The sequence below is a fragment of the Macaca mulatta genome, chromosome 9, assembly GCF_049350105.2.
Source record: "Macaca mulatta isolate MMU2019108-1 chromosome 9, T2T-MMU8v2.0, whole genome shotgun sequence".
Taxonomy (NCBI): Eukaryota; Metazoa; Chordata; class Mammalia; order Primates; family Cercopithecidae; genus Macaca; species Macaca mulatta.
The window spans coordinates 7,304,384-7,325,248 of NC_133414.1; the positions used below are offsets into that span (position 1 = coordinate 7,304,384).

Genomic DNA, 20,865 nt, shown 5'->3' on the forward strand with positions numbered 1-20,865 from the left:
CTGGCTAATTTTTGTATTTTTAGTAGAGACGGGGTTTCACCATGTTGGCCAGGCTGGTCTCGAACTCATGACCTCAGGTGATCTGCCCACCTCGGCCTCCCAAAGTGCTGAGATTACAGGACTGAGATTTTGTTTTGTTTTGAGATGGTGTCTCTGTCGCCCAGGCTGGAATGCAGTGGTGTGATCTCGGCTCACTGCAGCCTCTGCCTTCCGGGCTCATGTGATTCTCCTGCCTCAGCCTCCCAAGTAGCTGGGACTACAGGTATGCACCACCACACCCAGCTAATTTTTGTATTTTTAGTAGAGACGGGGTTTTCCCATGTTGGCCAGGCTGGTCTGGAACTCCTGACCTCAGGCAATCCACCTGCCTCGGCCTCCCAAAGTGCTGGGATTACAGGCGTGAGCCACTGCCTCGGCCAGAAACTGTTTGTTTGTTTTGTTTTGTTTTGTTTTGTTTTGTTTGAGACAGAATCTCATGAGCCACTGCCCCGGCCAGAGATGGGTTTGTTGGTTTGGTTTGGTTTTTTTTGAGACTGTAGCCTCTGCCTCCCGGGTTCAAGTGACTCTCTGCCTCAGCCTCCCGAGTAGCTGGGATTATAGGCGCATGACACCACACCTGGGTAATTTTTATATTTTTAATAGAGACTAGGCTTCACCATGTTGGCCAGGCTGGTCTTGAACTTCTGGCCTAAAGTGACCCGCCTGCCACAGCCTGCCAAAGTTCTGAGATTACAGGTGTGAGAGGCCATGCCCTACCTAAGACAGAAATGTTTTTAACAAGAGATTTTGAACACAGTTCCTGATTTCCAACATGTACGCTTCAAGACGTGGCAGGCAGTTTATAAGCATGGTGTTTCCAGCATTGCAGAGGTATGATCAGTTGTATCATCAGTTCATTTTATCATATGCTGGACAAGACCATGCTTGAGGCTTTAAATAAAACAAAAAAACAAACACCAACCTGTTTATGAGGTTATCAGAACTGTCCTGAGATGATAGCTCTGCTAATGTTTAACCTAAATCCTGCTTGCTACTGTTTAAATCAGCTCCTTTTAGTTCAGTTTATGAATGCAAACCACATTGATAAGTTTTCAATTGCCCTGTACAATAGGAGGTATTAAGATGAGAAAGAAAGTATCCCCAGTTTTATGCAAAAAAAGATAGCTAAGGGATGAGGGGCCTTTATTTACTAGAATCAATGTATTCTGAGTACAGGGGATAGTGATTAATTTACTGTGTTGCCTCATGGGAAAGTTTCAGATGATAGTGTACTTATGGTCTAATTGAAAACGGATGTTAAAAATGTTATTCTTTGCTTTTTAAAAATTATCTTTTAGGCTGGGCACGGTGGCTCACACCTGTAACCCAGCACTTTGGGAGACTGAGGTGGGTGGATCACTTGAGGTCAGGAGTTTGAGTCCAGCCTGGCCAACATGGCTAAACCTCATCTCTACTGAAAATACAAAAATTAGCTGGGTATGATGGCATGCACCTGTAATCCCAGCTACTCAGGAGGCTGAGGCAGAGAGTCACTTGAACCCGGGAGGCAGAGGTTGCAGTGAGCCGAGATCACTCCACTGTACTCCAGCCTGGGTGATAAAGCAAGACCCTGTCTTAAAAAAAATAAAAATAAAAATAATCTAATTTATTAAAAACAAAATTGAATGCTTTTTCTCTAGTGCTATACTTCTGGATTAAGTGGTGCTAAGTAGCAAACAGGCTGCATTTAAAGTCTTAAATTGTCAGTAGTCTAGCTATTTTTCTTCCAAAAAGCTCATTTAAAAAGAGAAAAAAGCTTCAAAGTTTAGAAAGTTTTGGAGTTCTCCTCTGTGTATGGTTTTAAAGAAAACAAATCCCATTGGGGGTATTTTAAGCCTGCCTTTAAAAGAGGGATTTGCTTGATTTGTACCCTGCGATATTTTCAGCTAGAAAATTCAAAAGAACATTCACAAACTAAAATTAATTTTTATCTTTTCTGTGCTTCACATGTACATATAATTGTATAAAAAACATTTTATGTGACTGATTTTTTTTGTTTTTTTACTTTAGCCATTTCAGGTAATGGGGGAAGAAGCTAAACAAGAATCATTAGATAAACTGGAGACTTCTAATCTTGCGCTTTCTGGTGTTGGAAGTACACGAACTAATGGACCCTCTGTTCCTAATGAAGAAGAAATTGTTCAGCCACTGGATAGCACAAGAGTGGCTTCTTACAGTGGCACTGTTACTCAAACCACATTCACCAGGACTTATGATGGGACTGGTAGTCAGCCAGTGATATGTCAGAGCTCTGTGTGTAGCACCCTTGAAAACAAAGTGGATGTTCCTGATGCAGCAATGCAAACAAAAACAGGTACTTTACAGGACCTTATCCAACATGGCAGCCCCATAAACAATGAATGTCACCCTTCCTTGGAAAGAAAGGATGATAATATGGAGTGTGCAATGATTAATCCAGAACCAGTTACTCTCATATTTGAAAAAAATACACATGTACCATTACAGACAGAAGCTGTAAATACAGCTGATGAACCTACAACCTTTAATAAGGAGTTGATTAAGCAAGTATCACCTGCTGCAAGCCTTAGACATCCTGTATCCACCTCGGAAAAGGCACAAACACAAGGCCTGAGGGACATTTCCTCTCTAGTAGTTGCAGGACAGAAAGGCTCTAAGTACCTTTGTGCCTCCTCAGTAGGTAGAGAGACGCTTGATAAAGAAGTGTGTTCATTACAGAAAGAGATGCCTCTTCCAGTCTCATTACCGTCTGATAAAGCAATGGTAATGGAGGCATTATCATTAGTTAAAAGTTCTAGTTATCTATTACCGAGTGAAGAAGTGAGGTGCACTCAGAATTTCCTTTCGCAGACTCAGAGTCTCCTCAGCCTGTCTTCAGAAGGGCTTGTAGAACCGACACAGGTTGAAGTGGACTCATCATCAGCCTCTACTGCCTTGGGAAAGCATTGTTCACTTAACTGCATTTCATCAGGATGCCACACATCAGGTGACTCTTTAGAACTGAGGAAGAATGATAAGAATGGTCCAAACACTGAAAATATGAATTTTGAAGAGTTTGATTCAGTATTTATCAAACAAAGAAGGCTGTCTGTGAGTAGAGAGGTCAGCCTAGAGTTATCAGAGGAAGATTCTGACATTGACTTAGCTCTAACAATATCACCACCTACAAGTCCCAGAGAAGAAATGCCAGCTGGTGAAATAGAGCAATTTGAAGAGGCCCCATTTTCAAATTTAGAACTTCAAGATGTAGCCAAGGAAATAGGTGAACCAGAAGAGGTGGCTGTCACAGAAAGCAGAGAAGTGAATTCTGCTGACAGTGTGTCAGTATATCCCACAGTGTCAGAAGAACCAGTAGAAAATAAGGAGAGAAAGGGGGATAATTTACAACCAGTTACTGTAATACTTTCTAAAGAAAATTGCACACTTGAGATTGCAGAGGAAATTAATGTGACCTCTGATTTTCCCTTTGATTCTGTAATTGAGGAAGTATCACCAGCTTCTAGTCCTGAACCTCCAGTACCAGTTAAAGAGACACGACCATATCAGGCTGTGACTCCATGCATTTTAAAACTTCATGGTACACAGTGTGAGAAGAGCAACCGAATCTCCCAGCGTGTGTCAGAAGACTTAGGCATAACAGAAAAAGAAAATTTTTTTGTTGGTCCTACCCATCCAGTGGGGCAAGATAACTTTACCCAGGTACAACAAATGCAGGTCTCTGCTGAAATGCCTCTAATATTAACTGATCATCCAGGAAGAACAGGTAGACCAACCCTTCCTGGTAAAGTAACTGAGGAAATTGTCTCAAGTGAGCATGATGAGGGTTTATCTTTCTCAGGAAAGGCGCAGTGCTATGGTAGGGAGTTAAACCAGCCTGCCTCAGCTGCCGAATACACAGGTGACTTCGGTCCTTCTCCTGAAAAACTGGTAAAATCAGGAAATCCATTGCAGCCAATTAGAGTAGAAAACAGAAATTTGGACTTAAAACATCTTGTCTTGGAGTCCAGTGAACCTCCATTTAGTCCCAGAAATGTTACTGAAAATATGGCTTTGTCTGACACATTAGTTTCCACAGCCGTACCAAGTGGTATAGTAAAACAGCAGACTAGCCCTAAAAGCAGTCAGAACAATCTCCTTACCAGTGATTTGAAAACAGATGAAGGCGTTTATCTACAGGTGAAGTCCTTGACAACTGCCTCAGTTGATGGAGCTTATTCTACACAGGGATGCATGTGCTCAGTGGTCCCCACACTTTGTTCTTCCTCAGACAGTGCCACATTAACCCATTATGTAAGACCAATAAATGCAGAGCCGGCATTTCAAGCACAGGAAATACCAGCAGTCAGGATGGCCAGTTTGCTTAAGAATGGTGAAACTGAAGCTGAGTTACATAAAGAAATCACAGGTCTAGGCACTGTTGGCCCTCAGTCCAACACCAAATCTTCTCTAAAAGGCGAACGCAAAGCCATCCACACGCTGCAAGATGTGTCAACATGTGAAACAAAGGAGCTGTTGAATGTTGGGGTTTCCTCCCTTTGTGCTAGTCCCTACCAAAATACAGCAGACACCAGGGAAAATCTCAGTAAAGAGCCTTTGGCCTCCTTTGTTTCAGAATCCTTTGATACTTCTGTTTGTGGAATATCCACAGAGCACATAGAAATTGAGAACAGTGGGGAGGGGCTCAGGGCTCAGGCTGGTTCTGAAACCCTAGGCAGAGATGCAGAGGTCAGTGGGAATTCCGACATGCACTATGAACTGCTCTCTGGAGATTCTGATCTAGACCTGCTTGGTGATTGTAGAAATGCCAAATGCGATTTGGAGGATTCTTGTACTCTAAGAGGTAGTTACACCAGGAAAAAAGAAGATGTTCCCACAGATGGCTGTGAGTCATCGTTGAACTTCCACAACAACCAAGGGGACTGGGGCTGCTCTAGCCAGGTTCCAGGCATGGAGATGAGCCTCCCTCCCGGGCACTGGACCACTAGGGTAAAGAAAGAAGAGAAGTGTGTGCCACCTTACGTCCAAATCCGAGATCTCCACGGGATCCTCAGGACTTACGCCAACTTCTCTGTAACAAAAGAGCTCAAAGACACCATGAGAACTTCACACAGCCTGAGGAGGCACCCGAGTTTCACTGCAAACTGTGACCTGCCCAGCTCCTGGACAAGCACTTGGCAGGTGGCAGACGACCTCACCCAGAACACTTTGGACCTGGAGTATCTGCGTTTTGCACATAAGCTAAAACAGACCATAAAGAATGGGGATTCTCAGCATTCTGCCTCCTCCGCCAATGTCTTTCCAAAGGAGTTACCGACCCAGATCTCCATTGGTGCTTTCCCTTTGACAAAAATATCTGAGGCCTCAATTCTGCATCCTGCACCTAGGAGCAGAAGCCCCCTTCTGGTAACAGTTGTGGAGTCAGATCCCAGACCACAGGGGCAGCCCAGGAGAGGCTACACAGCCAGCAATCTGGACAACTCTTCCTCTTGGAGAGAGAGATGTAGTCATAATAGAGATCTTACAAATTCTCAAAGAAATCAGACTGTTTCATTCCACCTTAACAAACTGAAATACAACAGCACTTTGAAGGAATCTCGGAATGATATCTCACTTATTCTCAATGAGTATGCCGAATTCAACAAGGTGATGAAGAATAGCAACCAAGTCGTTTTCCAAGACAAAGAGCTAAATGATGCTTCTGGAGAAGCCACTGCTCAAGTGATGTATCTGCCTTTCCCAGGACGGTCAATCTCCTTTGAAGACATAATCATAGACTTGTGCACCAATTTGCACATCAAACTAAGAAGTGTTGTGAAAGAGGCTTGTAAAAGTACCTTCCTGTTCTACCTTGTCGAAACAGAAGACAAATCATTCTTTGTAAGAACAAAGGTAAAGTGCCAGTCATGTCTTACATACTATTTTAATTGCTAATTTTAGTTTTAGAAATAATAAATTTAGCGTATTAGCCATCAAAAAGAAATCATGGTATGACATAGGATTTAAATTTCATAGCTTAGTCTTTATCAGCCTACTAAATGTTTTCCTGCAGGATCTGCCATTTGTACTATATTTGAAAATTAGTATTATGTTCCAGAATTAGGGCAGTGACTTTTTTTCACAAAAAGTTACCAGTGTACACATGCCCGTACTTCAAATGTAAATACAAACACATTCCAATGTTAAAATACAGATTTTTCGAAAAGTGTTATTACCTGTGTTCCTCCATTAGTGTAGATTGTCAAGTAGGACCTCTTCTGGTTTTGGATGTATTTTTCTTTTAATTTAAATGTTAGGATAACTGATGTTATGGTGAGTACATGGAGTAATATAGTCCTTAAATTTAAGTAATGGAACCATGGTGAAATTCTGGCATGGGCGGAGCCAGAACCTGTCTTTTTTGGTTTTTGTTTTTTGTTTTGAGACGGAGTCTCGCTCTGTCGCCCAGGCTGGAGTGCAGTGGCGCGATCTCGGCTCACTGCAAGCTCCGCCTCCCGGGTTCACGCCATTCTCCTGCCTCAGCCTCCCAAGTAGCTGGGACTACAGACGCCCACAACCGCGCCCGGCTAATTTTTTGTATTTTTAGTAGAGACGGGGTTTCACCGTGGTCTCGATCTCCTGACCTTGTGATCCGCCCGCCTCGGCCTCCCAAAGTGCTGGGATTACAGGCGTGAGCCACCGCGCCCGGCCAGAACCTGTCTTGATTCACCATTAACTTCATTGTTTTATCCTTCCAGAATTTATTTCTCTTCTATTTTGGGTATAGACAACATTTTAAAAAATTTATTGTTTTTAATTTCAAATTTACATAAAGGTTGCAGAAATAGTACCCTTTACCGAGATACCCCAATGTTAACATTTCTGAACCATTTGCAAATGTGTTGCACACACAGTGTCCCATTACCTCTTGATACTTAAATGTATATTACCTAAGTTCAAAGATATTCATCTTTTTAACCACCGAACAACCCTGTACATCAGGAAGTTAATATAATATTAATTAATGTGACCATCTCCACTAACCTCATCTAGGTCCAGGATCATAGGTGTCTAGAATTGTCATGTCTTTAGTCTGCAAGAGTTCCTCTATTATTCCTTATCTTTTATGACCTTAACAGTTTTGAAGATTGTAGGCCAGTTATTTGGTAGAATTTCCTTCCATTTGTGTTCATGTGTTGTTTCTCCATGACTTAGGCATTTTAGGTGAGAATACTCAGATATCATGTGCTGCTCTTCTCAGTGCATTCATTGTATCAGGAGGCACCAATGGATTGATCCCCTTACTGGTATATTAACCTTTTCACTTGGTTAAGATGATTTCTACCAGGTTTCTCCAATGTAAAGTTATGTTGAACTTAGTAATAAGTTGGAAGATACTTGAGACTGTATAAAATCCTATTCTTTATCAGACTTTTATCCACTAGATTTAACATCAGCTGGTGATTCTTATCTGAATCAGTTATTACTATGATGATTGCCAAATAGTGATACTGAAATTCCATCAGATTCCTTCTGCATTTCTTAGTTGGCATTCTGCTGTAGAATAGAGCTTTCCCTTATTTTCCATTTATCTATTCATTCGCTTATCTGTATCACTATGGGCCATGGCACATTTTGTTTTACTTAAAGGGTTATCATCTATTTCTTCATTATTTTAATACTTAGATTGTCCCAGACCCAGCCAGTGGGAGTCCCTTTAAGTTGGCTTCTGTGTCCTTTTGACAATTCGCCATAATTCTTTGGGCACTTCTTTACTTTGGGGTGTAACATAATGTTCCAGGCTTATCTTGTATTTTCCTTTCCCTTACTTTGAAGTCAAGCATTTCTCCAAGGAGCTGTGACTCTTTAGTGAGGAGTGGCATTTAGGATCACCATCTAGGCACTGGGGGAATGAACTCAGTGCCACTTGGTGTCTTTGCTTCTAGGTCCTCTCAGCACATAAAGCCAATAAATGTACATATGTACATACATATATCTACATCTCTATTTACATATAAAAAGCAAAAACAGAGGAGTTCACACTCATCCCCAATTCTAGTCCAGTACTGCCAGGTTTGTGCTAGCCTTCTCCATGTGTGGAGCTCCCTTCTTTGAGGTTGACTGTTTATCCTCAGTGTTTTGACTTATTATCCCTCCCAAGTCCCCCTCCCCGATCCTCCTTCCAACCCCAGGTATAATGAGACCCCTCACTGAGGCACTAACCCTGACCTCCCCAAACTCCCTGACCTGAGGGGCCAGCTGCCCTCCCCGACCCTTGCAGCAGAAAGCTCCATTCAGATGCCAGCAGTCCTGTTTAGTATCTACCCCAGAGCCCCAGCGTGTCCAGGTGGGGCGGGGGGGATGTTGCTTTTTTGGCATGATTCTTACAGTCTAATGGGACAGGAAAACACTGATTCTTTAAGAGAGTCACACAAATAAATGTAAAATGAAAGTGATCGTAAATGTGACGCAGGTGCCACGAGGACGCATTGAGGGTGGTTGGCCTGGTCGGGGAGGTCTTTCCTCAGGAAGTGCTGCAGCACAAGAAGCAGAGCATAAGGGGTCTGCAGGCCATGTGCAGAACTGGACATGCCGTACGTCGGTTCCACATGCCCGCTAGGTCTGTCTTAGATTTCACTTACATCACTTCTGCTGATTTCCTGTGCTAACTCCCGATTGCCACATGGCGAGTCCATGGGCGCTGGATTACTGAGTAACGAGTTACTTAGTAATGAGGGACATGTGTCCCTCATTGTTACAGTGTCCCTGGGTGCAGGGTCACAAGACCACTTCTGATCTGGAGTACAGAGGCCACTGCCCAAACCACAGAGCTGCATAAAGATTTCTTGGTCTGCCTAGCTTTTCTCATATGGAGGTGTGTAGCTGGCAAACACACCACAGGGAACAGCCTCCTGGTGCTGGAGGGCTGGTCAGAGCGAATGAGCCATGTCAGCCAGAGGCTCGGGCTGGGCTGTGGGAGAGAACAGCCTCATGCCTCATGTGGCAGTGGCAGGGCCTTGAGTCACACTGAGCCATTTAGACTTCATCCTGAGGTCGCTGGGAGCCACTGGAAAGGTTCTGTTGGGTTTTTTCCCACTAACCACTAGACTACCAGAGATAAAGTTTTCTAAAAAATCTTTTTAAAGGTTTTTTTTTTCAAGTGAAGCAGGAGTAGGGATTTTTACAAATCTTTAAAAACTGGTTGTGATTCGTTGTAAAAGATCTTTTAAACAAGTAGCATCATATTTGCATTTTAGAGCTATATCTTAGCAGATGGAGAACAGATTGGAAAAATGATAGTCACTGCCTTAACGTGAAACTCCATTGTTGCTAGAGTCAGCAACACTGTTCTTCTGCAAGATGGCTCGTATTTTGAGTCAACTAAATATTACTGTAAATGGTTTTTTTCAAATGTGTGGAATCTGCTCTTTAACCTAATTGTATTTTTCCCCGGCCGAGGATCCTTTTGTTTGCCAAGGTTTTTTTGTTTTTTGTTTTGTTTTGTTTTGTTTTGTTTTGAAACGGAGTCTCGCTCTGTCACCCAGGCTGGAGTGCAGTGGCGCGATCTCAGCTCACTGCAAGCTCCACCTCCCACATTCACACCATTCTCCTGCCTCAGCCTACTGAGCAGCTGGGACTACAGGCACCCGCCACCATGCCCAGCTAATTTTTTGTATTTTTTAGTAGAGACGGGGTTTCACCGTGGTCTCTATCTCCTGACCTCGTGATCTGCCTACCTCGGCCTCCCAGAGTGCTGGGATTACAGGCGTGAGCCACCAAACCTGGCCTGTTTGCCAAGGTTCTTAATGAATGGTTGCTTATATTCCCTCTGTTATCTTTGCTCCAAGTTCCTTGCCATTTCGGTAAGCAGCACTGTAGTTGAAAAGATACTGAATGGTCTTCACTCTCAGTCTTTCTGTAGGCCCTCAGCCTCCAAAAGCAATCTGGAAATCAGTTTAGTTTTTTTATTTTACCTTGAATTAAGGTTAATTTTATTTGATTAATTATACATCCTATACCCTGACATGAGCTAGAGTGACTCTAGAATCAACCAAGTTAGCATCATGGTCACGTACATGTTTTGGCACAGTGAGCAAAATACTTGGTTTCTTTTAGCTTCCATCTTCTCAAAAAGCAACAGAGGGTGCAGTGACTCACGCCTGTAATCCCAGCACTTTGGGAAGCTGAGGCAGGTGGATCACCTGAGGTCAGGAGTTGGAGACCAGCCTGGCCAACATAGTGAAACCCTGTCTCTACTAAAAATACAAAAATTAGCCGGGTGTGGCAGTGTGTGCTTGTGGTACTCAGGAGGCTAAGGCAGGAGAATCACTTGAACCCAAGATGTAGAGGTTGTAGTAAGCCACTGTGCTCCAGCCTGCCCGACAGAGCGAGACTCCACAACAGAGCAGTAATCTTAGTTCTCACTTCCTTTCCAGATGAAGTGATACAATTTTCATGAAGAAGAGAATATAGCAATGCTAAAGTTTTATTCATAGCAGGAATTTTTTTGTTTGTTTGTTTTTTTCTGAGACGAAGTTTTGCTCTTGTTGACCAGGCTGGAGTACAGTGGTGTGATCTCGGCTCACTGCAGCCTCTGCCTTCTGGTTTCAAGCGATTCTCCTGCCTCAGCCTCCCAAATAGCTGGGATTGCAGGCGCATGCCACCACGCCCGGCTAATTTTTGTATTTTTAGAAGAGATGGGGTTTCACCATGTTGGCCAGGCTGGTCTCAAACTCCATAGCAGGAGTACTTCTAGATTCATAATATTTTATCACGTGGTATCACTGTTTACAACAGAAAATAAATGTGCAAAGGTAAAACTACTTGTCAACTGAGAAAGTGGACACATTCCAAAATAAACTTGAGAGTAATGTACTATAAAGAGCAAAATGTTATTTTATATGTAAATTTTTTAATTTAATAGAGGTGGAGTGTCACTATTATGTTGCCCAGGCTGGTCTTGAACTCCTGGCCTCAAGCAGTCCTCCCACCTTGGCATCCCAAAGTGCAGGGATTGCAGGCATGAGCCACCAGGCCTGGCCCAAAATGTTTTTAAAAGCTCAGAAACGTATCTTGGATAATCCTTTTGTCCTGGAGAATCTTGAAGCATTAATTAGTAATGGGATGTTAGGCCCACTAGAGCATGTCTGAAAGACCCTTCCTTACTGTTGAAATCTGAGGGTGTGACAGAATAACTCAGACCACCACAGGATTTGATGAAAATGTATTCATTCACATAATTTGTTAGTCAAATAAATGAAGACTAGAGATTTATGCTTATTTTAGTAAGCTCTTCGTTAAATCTCATAATTTTTTTGAAAGTCATACCATATATTTTGAATGAATTGAAAAAGCCAAAATTTGAGTTGTTTAAAGATCCAAGGGAGCTGCACAGTGGCTCACACTTGTAATCCCAGCACTTTGGGAGGCCAAGGCACTTGAAGTCAGGAGTTCGAGACCAGCCTGGCCAACATGGTGAAACCCCTTCTCTACTAAAAATGACAAAAATAAGCCAGGCATGGTGGTGGGCACCTGTAATCCCAGCTACTTGGGAGGCTTAGGGAGGTGAATCACTTGAACCCAGGAGGCGGAGGTTGCAGTGAGCCGAGATCTCACCACTGCACTCCAGCCTGGGTGACAGAGTGAGACAACATCTCAAAAAAAAAAAGATCCAAGGGAAACAGATGAAAGTAACACTTCACTTTTATGAAGGAAATAAATGATGGTCAGACAGTCTTCTAGGAATAACAGAAACCCAGAATCCTTCAGCCAGGTAGTCAATGTCAAGGCCAGGTGCAGCAGTTCATGCCTGGAATCCTAGCACTTTGGGAGACTGAGGTAAGAGGACTGCTTGAGGCCAGCTTTGGGCAACACCGCTTGAGGCCAGCCTGAGCAACACAGACCTCCATTTCTAGCAAAAAAAAAAAAAAAAAGCCAGGCCCAGTGGTGTGCACCTGTAGCCCTAGCTACCAGGGAGGCTGAGGTAGGTGGATTGCTTGAGCCCAGGAGGTCAAAGCTGCAATGAGCTATGTTTGTTTCACTTTACTGCAGCCTGGGTGACAGAGTGAGACTATGTCTCAAAAAGAAAAAAAAAAAAAAAATAGTCAAAGGGAGGGTAGGGTTACAGAATTTACTCCATTAACACGAACTTACCCTCCCAGCCAGGATTATTTGGGAGCCATTCTGTGTGTTTATTGTACTGGACTGCACTGCAGTGGCACCGTACAGTTGCATGCTGTTTAAACAGCATCACCTATCTTATACTAAGACGTAGATCCAAGGGACTGTTGACTCCAAAATCAGTCCCCATTAATGGTGAAGAAATACATGGGTATTATGGGTATTGTTTTTTAAACTCTAGAAATGTTTTAACTAGAGGTAGCATTTTTAAAGTATATATCTGGTATTCTCAAGGTAGCTGATACCTTGAAGATTAAACTCATTTATGTAGATTATTCCGATGTTCTAAAATAAAATCAGCCTTTGATACTTTACCTTTGAAATCAACTTCTAAATCCGGTTGTTAACAAAACCCGAGTCATTTATTTTACATGTAAAAGGTGCTTATTTAGTAATAAGACAAATGTCATTTCTGGTTGCCTTGTTAGGCTGTAATGCTTTTCATTATTTTAATAAACGATACAGGTAGTTCTGTGGAAGTATCCTTTTTTTAGTAATGGCTATTTGTAAATCTTTCAGAACCTTCTGAGGAAAGGAGGCCATACAGAAATTGAACCTCAGCACTTCTGTCAAGCTTTCCACAGAGAGGATGATACATTAATCATCATCATCAGAAATGAAGATATATCATCACATTTGCATCAGGTAGGTTGGAAATACCTTTTTTACAAAGAAATGTATTCCAGGCACATAAGTTGTTCTGTAATGATCAGACTCATCACTCTTTTTTTTGTGTAGAAGAGAAGCTAACAGACATGTTGGGCCTTTAAGTGGGAAGATAGTGTATCACAGAATACTGCAATATTACCAAGTTATTTGTAGGGCAGATAGTTTTAAAAAAAAACATATTAACTAAAGGAGACTTAGGTGTGAGATTGCTACATTTTTTCATCCAAAATATAAATCTGCATCACTTGATGTCTAACAATAAGAAATCTTGCCTTAAAAGACCTTTTGGAAATTTTCTGAACCATTATATTTACCAGCTAGTTGAATCAAAGTCATTGCTTGTCTCAGGAAGACCCAACTGTGGACAAAGGCTGGGTGCATCAACCTGCCGTTGTCAGCAGGCAGCCATCAGTGCTGGCACCGAGGGGAGCTGGCGACGAAGGAGGTGAAGTGAGGTGACCTGACTGGTTCCTTTTCAGTGCCTACAACCTCAGATGTGCTCTCTTCCCTCATGATGTATTATTTCCAACCTTTGGTAGTTTGAGACCTTTTTTTAATGAACTAATTTTGATGAGTTTGCAGCCCCTGGTGATGATGAGCTCAGTTAATATGCCTCATGCAGGGCAGAATGACCAGTCGGTAATCCAGGTTAAAATATTTTCAGCTGCTCCTGAACCTTGACTCTCTTGGATAAAAAAGCAAGGGAGTGTCTAAGAAAATATGCCCAGTGAGCCTCTATTCACGGGGGTCCTTTTCGTGTCATGCAGATTCCTTCTTTGCTGAAGCTGAAGCATTTCCCCAGTGTCATCTTTGCTGGAGTAGACAGCCCTGGAGATGTTCTTGATCACACCTACCAAGAACTGTTTCGTGCAGGAGGCTTTGTGATAACAGATGACAAGATATTAGAAGCCGTAACATTAGGTTGGTCTTTATTTTCTTTTCCTGTTTCTTTGAAGTCAGATCAGCTTCTCACCCAGTGACCTAAATACTGTTTCATCCAAAACAAATGATCAGCTCTAAAGAATATCAGTTGCCCCCTACTGAGGGCATAATTTCTGCTGTCTGCTGTGCTATTTTCATACAGTAATTCTCTTATAGCAATGCTTTTAACCTCTGTTAACTGATTGTTACCACCACACTTGCTTCTGAGTTCCCTCCCTCTCAGTAGTGCAGCTAAAATCAGGATTTTATTATATTTAGTCCCTTCACTTGCCAAGTCAGAGCAACTCTATATTAAATTTTTTGCTTAAAATCAACCTTCTCCATTTCTGATGTCATCACCCCTACCATCTTGATGTCACAAAAATCTAAAAAATGGCTACTAAGTCAGCTTATTTAATCATCTACTTGAAAACTCATACTTTACTTCTCTCAGGGCACTTTTATGCTAAAACCTGTGAACCTGCCTCGACTCTGATCGCATTGGAAGTGATACCACTTCTAGATCAAAGGCAGCATGTACCTTAACCAGCGTGACTTCTACACAGAAATTGGGATTTTAAATATTTGTAGGCACACGTCTGTAATCCCAACACCTTGGGAGGCCGAGGCAGGAGTATCCCTTGAGCTCAGGAGTTCAAGATCAGCCTGGGCAACACAGTGAGATCCCATCTCTACAAAAAAATAAAAATACTAGCCAGCTGTGGTGTGGTGGTGTGTGTCTGTAGTCCCAGCTAAGGAGGCTAAGGATGGAGGATTACTTGAGCCCAGGAGGTTGAGGCTGTAGTAAGCTGAGATCGTGCCACCACACTTCAGCCTGGGTGACAGCTGAAATCCTGTCTCAAAAAAAAAAAAAAAAAGATTCTATATTTAGAAACTTTTGCCTCCCATTTCTCTACTGCAACTGGGCCTCCTGCTTCTCTTCTGTCACACAATTTGTACACAGAACTCTAGTTGCTGGTGACAACTCCACTGTGTTCGTGTCTACACAGTTACCTCCCACCATAGTGTGAGCAGGTGGGACCAGGCTGAGGGGCTTGTGAGAGCAGAATGCTGCCCAACCACATAAGCGCCAGTGATGGTGTGTAGTCTTAGTCTTTTTCTTGTTTTACAAATAATCACTGGGCTTGGCATGAGCCAAAAGTAACCTTAAAGTTGTCATCTTCTCTTGCTGAGTTTATTCTGTTTTGTAGTTCAACTGAAGGAAATTATCAAAATCCTGGAAAAACTAAATGGAAATGGAAAATGGAAGTGGTTGCTTCACTACAGGGAAAATAAAAAGCTAAAAGAAGATGAAAGGTAAGGACTTGCTGTGTGTATGGTTCCTCCTGCCCCGCTGGGGAAGGGGAGAAACACCTCATGTTCCATGGGCTCCAGCGTAGTGCTGCAGTGGAATGGCCTTCATCAATAAAGAGCATGAGGGCTGCTGGCTCTGTATTCAATGAAGGAAGCTATGTGCTGTGACCGTAGCCAACAGTATGAGGCATGTGTTTATCTAGACTAACAGAAGTAAGGGAGTCAAACTTAGCAGTCATGAAATGTCCATATTGTATTTAAGCCCTACTACTACAAACTGTAAAAAATATATGGAACTTGTACCATTAATGCTTTTTTGGATACTTACAAGTTACCACCGTTTTAAGGAGAATGGAAAAATTAAGACCATAATATATCCTTAATTCAATTGTACCCTAAAATAAGAGGCTTATAAATGTACAAACTTTACTAAATCTAAAGCTATAATTTGTAAAAGAAAAAAATCCTTGGCTGAAGAGAGCTGGGGCTGAGAGATTCCTCCACATTCTCACAAGCAGGACCAATTGGAAAAGCAGACCTGACAAGTCCTTGTGAAATGAAGATTGCAGGCACTGTTAGGTGCATCCATGATCTCATTCAGACTTCATCCCAGGAGCTAGATAGCAAATCATTGCTTTCATAATGCAGAATTGAAGCAGAGTAGATAACACAAATGACCAAGGTGAAGCAAGTACTAAGTTTTGAAGCTGGGTTTCAATCCCAGAAAGATGAAACGACTGTTAGCTGCATGTGACCTTTAAGGAACAGAATCTCAGAAAGCTTTTCTCTTGGAGTGGAGCTAGCGAAGGAGAGAAGGAGCACAGGTTTCCTTGGCAGGAAAGGAGGGTGCAAAGGCTTCAGCAGGTCAAGGGTATGACCAGTTCACAGTGGACTTCAGTAACCAGCACTTTAGGGGAAAAACGTCAACTTTGGTAAGTAGATCACATTTAAGGTTCTGACATACCACAGCACACCTATAATAATAAGCATAAATTAATCTAGCACTTCTAGGGCTTTGGGTAGAGAGAGTCATGTCACTTAACGACGGGGATACAGCCTGAGAAATGTCATTAGACGATTTTGTCTATGTGCAGACATAGAGTGTACCTACACAAACTTACATGGTAGAGCCTACTCCTAGACTGCAGACCTGTACATGTGACTGTACCGAATACTGTAGGCAGATTTAATTCAATGGTGGTATTTGTGTGTCTAAACACAAAAACGGTTCAGTAAATTACAGTGTTATAATTTTATGGGACCCCCATTGTATATGTGGTCTGTCATTGACTGAAACATCATTTTGTGGTACGTGAGCGTACTCACTGCTGTTGGCACTGCAGTGTGCTCTTCAAATTATACCACTCTGGCATTATGTAACAGGCATGATGTATTATTGAGAACTCATCAGAAAACTCTTCATATCCTTTGACCTTTTGTGGAATTTACCCAGAATTCTTATTGCAAAATCAACCTCAGTTCCATCTCTAGGAGGGAGATATGCAGACTACAATTAAATATTTTAAACTTTATACAAAATATTGCCCACCCAAAACTTAAACAATAGAAGCAAGTAAAAAGTTTCTATTCATAGAAAGAAAGATGGCATAAAAGTTGGTGTCATATAACTATGTTCAGTATGATGTCATAAAAAATGTATACAGGAGAAAGTGAAAGGAAATTGGTTCATGATGTTAAGAATGATTATCACTAGAGTTATGGGAATGGGTGTGATTTGGGTTTTCAACAAGCGTTGAGAACGTAAGTGATGAAGACTAGAGAGATGGAGTCAAAAGCAGAGACAGAGATGTTAAAAATTTAAACATACTGAATTAACACATTTTCCTAGTAGTGACAGAATTTTCAGGGAGGCAAGAAACCAAGAAAATTCTGGCTGCTACCTAATTTTAATGAAGTTGGTGATTAGCCCGCAAGGTATGAGAAGCATACATGTGCATTGCTCTACAAATATACAATGCAATAAGGCCCACTCGAAATTCATGAAAGGCTTGCCAAGCCACATGGCTTGATTGGTCATAGAATGAGGCCTATGTTGAAAATCCACATTTACAAAAGGAGTAGGTACAGTTGTATGTTTTGAGGCAACCAAAGTGTGTCATGAAAAAGAACATCAAGAAGAAAGGCAGAGGATCTCATAAGTTTGAATGGTTAAACTGAAGGCAAGAAAAAGTCCTAAGAATAAAACTGAAAATGAATATTTTAATATGCCTATGTATCTTTCAGAGTGGATTCAACTGCACATAAAAAGAACATAATGTTGAAGTCATTTCAGAGTGCAAATATCATTGAATTGCTTCATTATCACCAGTGTGACTCTCGATCATCAACAAAAGCAGAAATTTTGAAATGTTTGCTAAACCTGCAAATTCAGCATATTGAAGCCAGGTTTGCTGTCTTCCTAACAGGTAATTCACAGGCCCATTTTACTCAGTTAATGCCAAAATTGGTCAGCTCTAGGAATGTCCAAGTTGAGCCATTTAGATACCTGACCATTTAGATACCTGACGAATAGTATCAGGTATTTAAATGGCTTGGCATCCCATGGATACCAGAATCACCCAAATCTGCTGATGCTGAAGCCCTTATATAAAATGTAGTATTTACAGGTTAACTCCACAATCCTCCTATATATGTTAATCAGCTCTAGATTACTTACAATACTCAATACAGTGTAAATAGTTATACCTGTATTATTTTTTAAATAAATACTGGGGCTGGGCGCCAGTGGCTCACACCTGTAATCCCAGCACTTTGGGAGGCAGGTGGATCACTTGAGGTCAGGAGTAAGAGACCAGCCTAGCCAACATGGTGAAACCCCATCTCTACTAAAAATATAAAAATTAGCCGGGTGTGGTGGTTCATGCCAGTAGTCCCAGGTGCTTGGGAGGCTGAGGCAGGAGAATGGCTTGAACCCCAGAGGTGGAGGTTGCTCTTAAAAAATTTGTGGGGCAGCCAGGCACAATGGCTCACACCTGTAATGCCAGCACTTTGGGAGGCCGAGGCAGGTGGATCACTGAGCCCAGGAATTTGAGGCCAGCTTGGGCAACTTAGCGAGACCTCATCTCTACAAAAATTGGGAGGTGTGGTGATGTGTGCCTATGGCCCCAGCTACTCAGGGGGTTAAGGCAGAAGGATTGCTCGAGCCTGGGAGGTCAAGACTACAGGCTACAGTGAGCCATCATCACACCACTGCACTCTAGCCTGGGCGGCAGAACAAGACCCTATCTTAAAAAAAAAAAAAAAAAAGTGTTCAGAAAAATTTACGTAAAGAACCATAATTATCATTTTTCAGAGATTTTCTTCAGTATTTTCCCCACCACCCCTGATGGAGGCATCTATTCCCAAAGCTTCAAATCTTTTCTTAGCTTGGAACCCAACACCTTTTCTCCCCCTACCTGCCACACGAGGAAGTTCCACAGATTTTTTTAAATAAAAAAACCAGGTCCTGCAATGTAAAAATGCATTAATTAACCAAAAGTTTTGTGTTTTGTTTTGTTGTTGTTGTTTTTACAGACAAGCCTACTATCCCCAGAGAAGTCTTTGAAAATAGTGGAATCCTTGTTACAGATGTAAATAACTTTATAGAAAACATAGAAAAAGTAGCAGCTCCATTTAGGACTAGCTATTGGTAAGAACACTTTTTAATGTAACTTTCCCATGTGAGTTGGAGCTGTTGATGGCAAATACTGACATTTGTGTCTAAGGGAAACTTGTTTACATATTTCATGCTATAAATTTAAAGTGTTTAGGGGTGGAATTGCTATTTGGCATAAATAGGAATTCCTAAATGAAGAAACCATCTACTAAAATTACCCATTTTATCTGATGTGCATTTTCACTTGCTGTTAACTTGGATTGCCAGTACGGAACATAATGTAACCTTAGAGTGCATAGGAGTTTTCCCCATTAGAGCATCTCACTTTTGAAATATACTTGTTCATATTATTTTAAGAAGTTCTTATCAATTTTGTGTTTCTTCAGGTGACACAACTACAGCCTGCCTGGATATGGATGATGCCAATAAAAAATTATTATTTTCCCTTTGGAAAACTTGTGAACATGTGAATACACATGTGAACAGTCTTATATTTGAAAAATCAATGTTCTACAACCTGGAAAGTTTTCATTTTCTGTATTTTGCTGAAATATGTCACAGTGGCATTGTAGTTGTCCGTTATCTTTGGGTTGCAGTGCTAGATACTGTTTTAAATTATTTTCATTTTAAACAAGATGCCTTCTAAGCTATTGAGCTTAATATTAAAAATAATTTTACAACATGTTTACTTAGTTGGAGCAAAAATAAGTCTATTTTAACAAATAGCTTTGTTTTTGCATGCTAATGTCAGAAAGGCCCATGATGCACATTATGCTCTGTTTTAAAGGTTTTACCATCCTTGTAAAAACTATAATCTTAAATGGTTTTATTTGCTGTTATACAAACAACACTACATAAACTTAAAACATTTTTTCCTAAATGGTACAAATTTATAAACTATCATTTTTCACTTATGGTATTTGTAAATACTACACTACAAAAATCAGCTTTCTGAGAAAGAAAGAATCATTTATTTATGATATTGAAAATTTCTACAGTAAAAACTCAAAACCACGCAAAAAACGTTTGTAAGATACATGGTATCTATTTGGAGCAAAGGCTTTTTTGTAACTAATTTGTTTCCTTTTTTTAAATAAAGAGAACTAAAAATCATCTCTTTCTGCAATGATTTTTATAGCAGAAATTGACTCATCTGGAGTGCTCTAGCAATTTTTAGGCCACTTAGCAGAACAGTAAGCTTCCACAGGAAACCTCCACTTCTGTCCTTTGGGCCTGGCCTGTTCTGTTTCTGGGTTCTTTCCCTCCCAAAGTCAAGTACACTGAGTAACAGGTTAAAGAATGGCAATTTCACCTGGCTTTTACAGGGAAGCGTCTCTCAGAAGTCATTAAGTCGGTTTTTATTATTCCTAAACAAAAGAGCTTTATTTTCTCCTGAGTAGGTTTTAGAGTTTTAATTGTTGACAGTTTTTCAGTTACTAATAGAACCGCAATCATTTCCTTTCATTTTTCCAAGGACAGGAATCTATTAAGGGAACCATTAACTATTCAGTACAGTGAATTACTTCCAGATTACTAAGGAAAAGGAAAGTGAGCAGGTATAAGCTGCCCAACACCTATCTGCCTGAAATATGCACCTTTCAGGTTGGACCTAGTAACACTCACCTCCCCTTGCTGAAAAGCTTCCCAACACCTACGAGGCCATCTTTCTCAGTTTCCATGCTACGTTTTCTGCAACTCTACTAATAACCAAACCATATCATGTGTTCGCCAAACTGAGTCATCCCAGTAACTACTATTACCATCTTTGTCTCCACTGGCCTGGCACACAAGGTATTCAGTAAATACGCTGAATGAAGAATATGAAGATGTGTTTTTTCCTTTTCACTTATTACTAACCCAACTTGGGCCTTTGCTTGCATGGGAAGAGAAAAAGTCTTGCTGGAACTAGATAATTTTATCATACATGTGAAGCAGTGGTTTTCAACAACATCTGGAGACATTTTCGGTTGTCATTCCAGGATGGTGCTATTGGCATCTAGTGTGTGGAGGCCAGGGATGCTGCTACAATCAGTTCTACAATGCAAAGGCAGGCCCCTTCAGCAGAGAATGATCCAGCCCAAAACATCAGCTGTGGGAAGTCGAGAAGCTCTACCATTTTGGCAATCTAAACAACAATCTACATCACCACCCTAGTTCCTTTAACACATCAT

At 41.3% G+C, this 20,865-nt stretch overlaps 1 protein-coding gene across 23 annotated transcripts in view; it reads left to right on the plus strand.

The window, feature by feature from the left end:
* The window catches only part of TASOR2 (transcription activation suppressor family member 2), a 79,014-nt gene extending 59,207 nt beyond the window's left edge, over positions 1-19,807 (plus strand). For 20 of the 23 annotated variants that reach the window (XM_077945674.1, XM_077945677.1, XM_028825942.2 and 17 more), the window contains 7 exons: positions 2,050-5,907; positions 12,694-12,819; positions 13,611-13,764; positions 14,976-15,081; positions 17,323-17,504; positions 18,613-18,727; positions 19,081-19,807. In XM_077945674.1, the coding sequence (XP_077801800.1) occupies positions 2,050-5,907; positions 12,694-12,819; positions 13,611-13,764; positions 14,976-15,081; positions 17,323-17,504; positions 18,613-18,727; positions 19,081-19,084 (4,545 nt within the window). In that variant the 3' untranslated portion in view covers positions 19,085-19,807. Of the gene's footprint in view, positions 1-2,049; positions 5,908-12,693; positions 12,820-13,610; positions 13,765-14,975; positions 15,082-17,322; positions 17,505-18,612; positions 18,732-19,080 lie in introns of those variants that run through there. The other 3 variants (XM_015146387.3, XM_028825946.2, XM_077945680.1) reach the window with 1 other exon arrangement.
* The last annotated feature ends 1,058 nt before the right edge of the window (positions 19,808-20,865 follow it).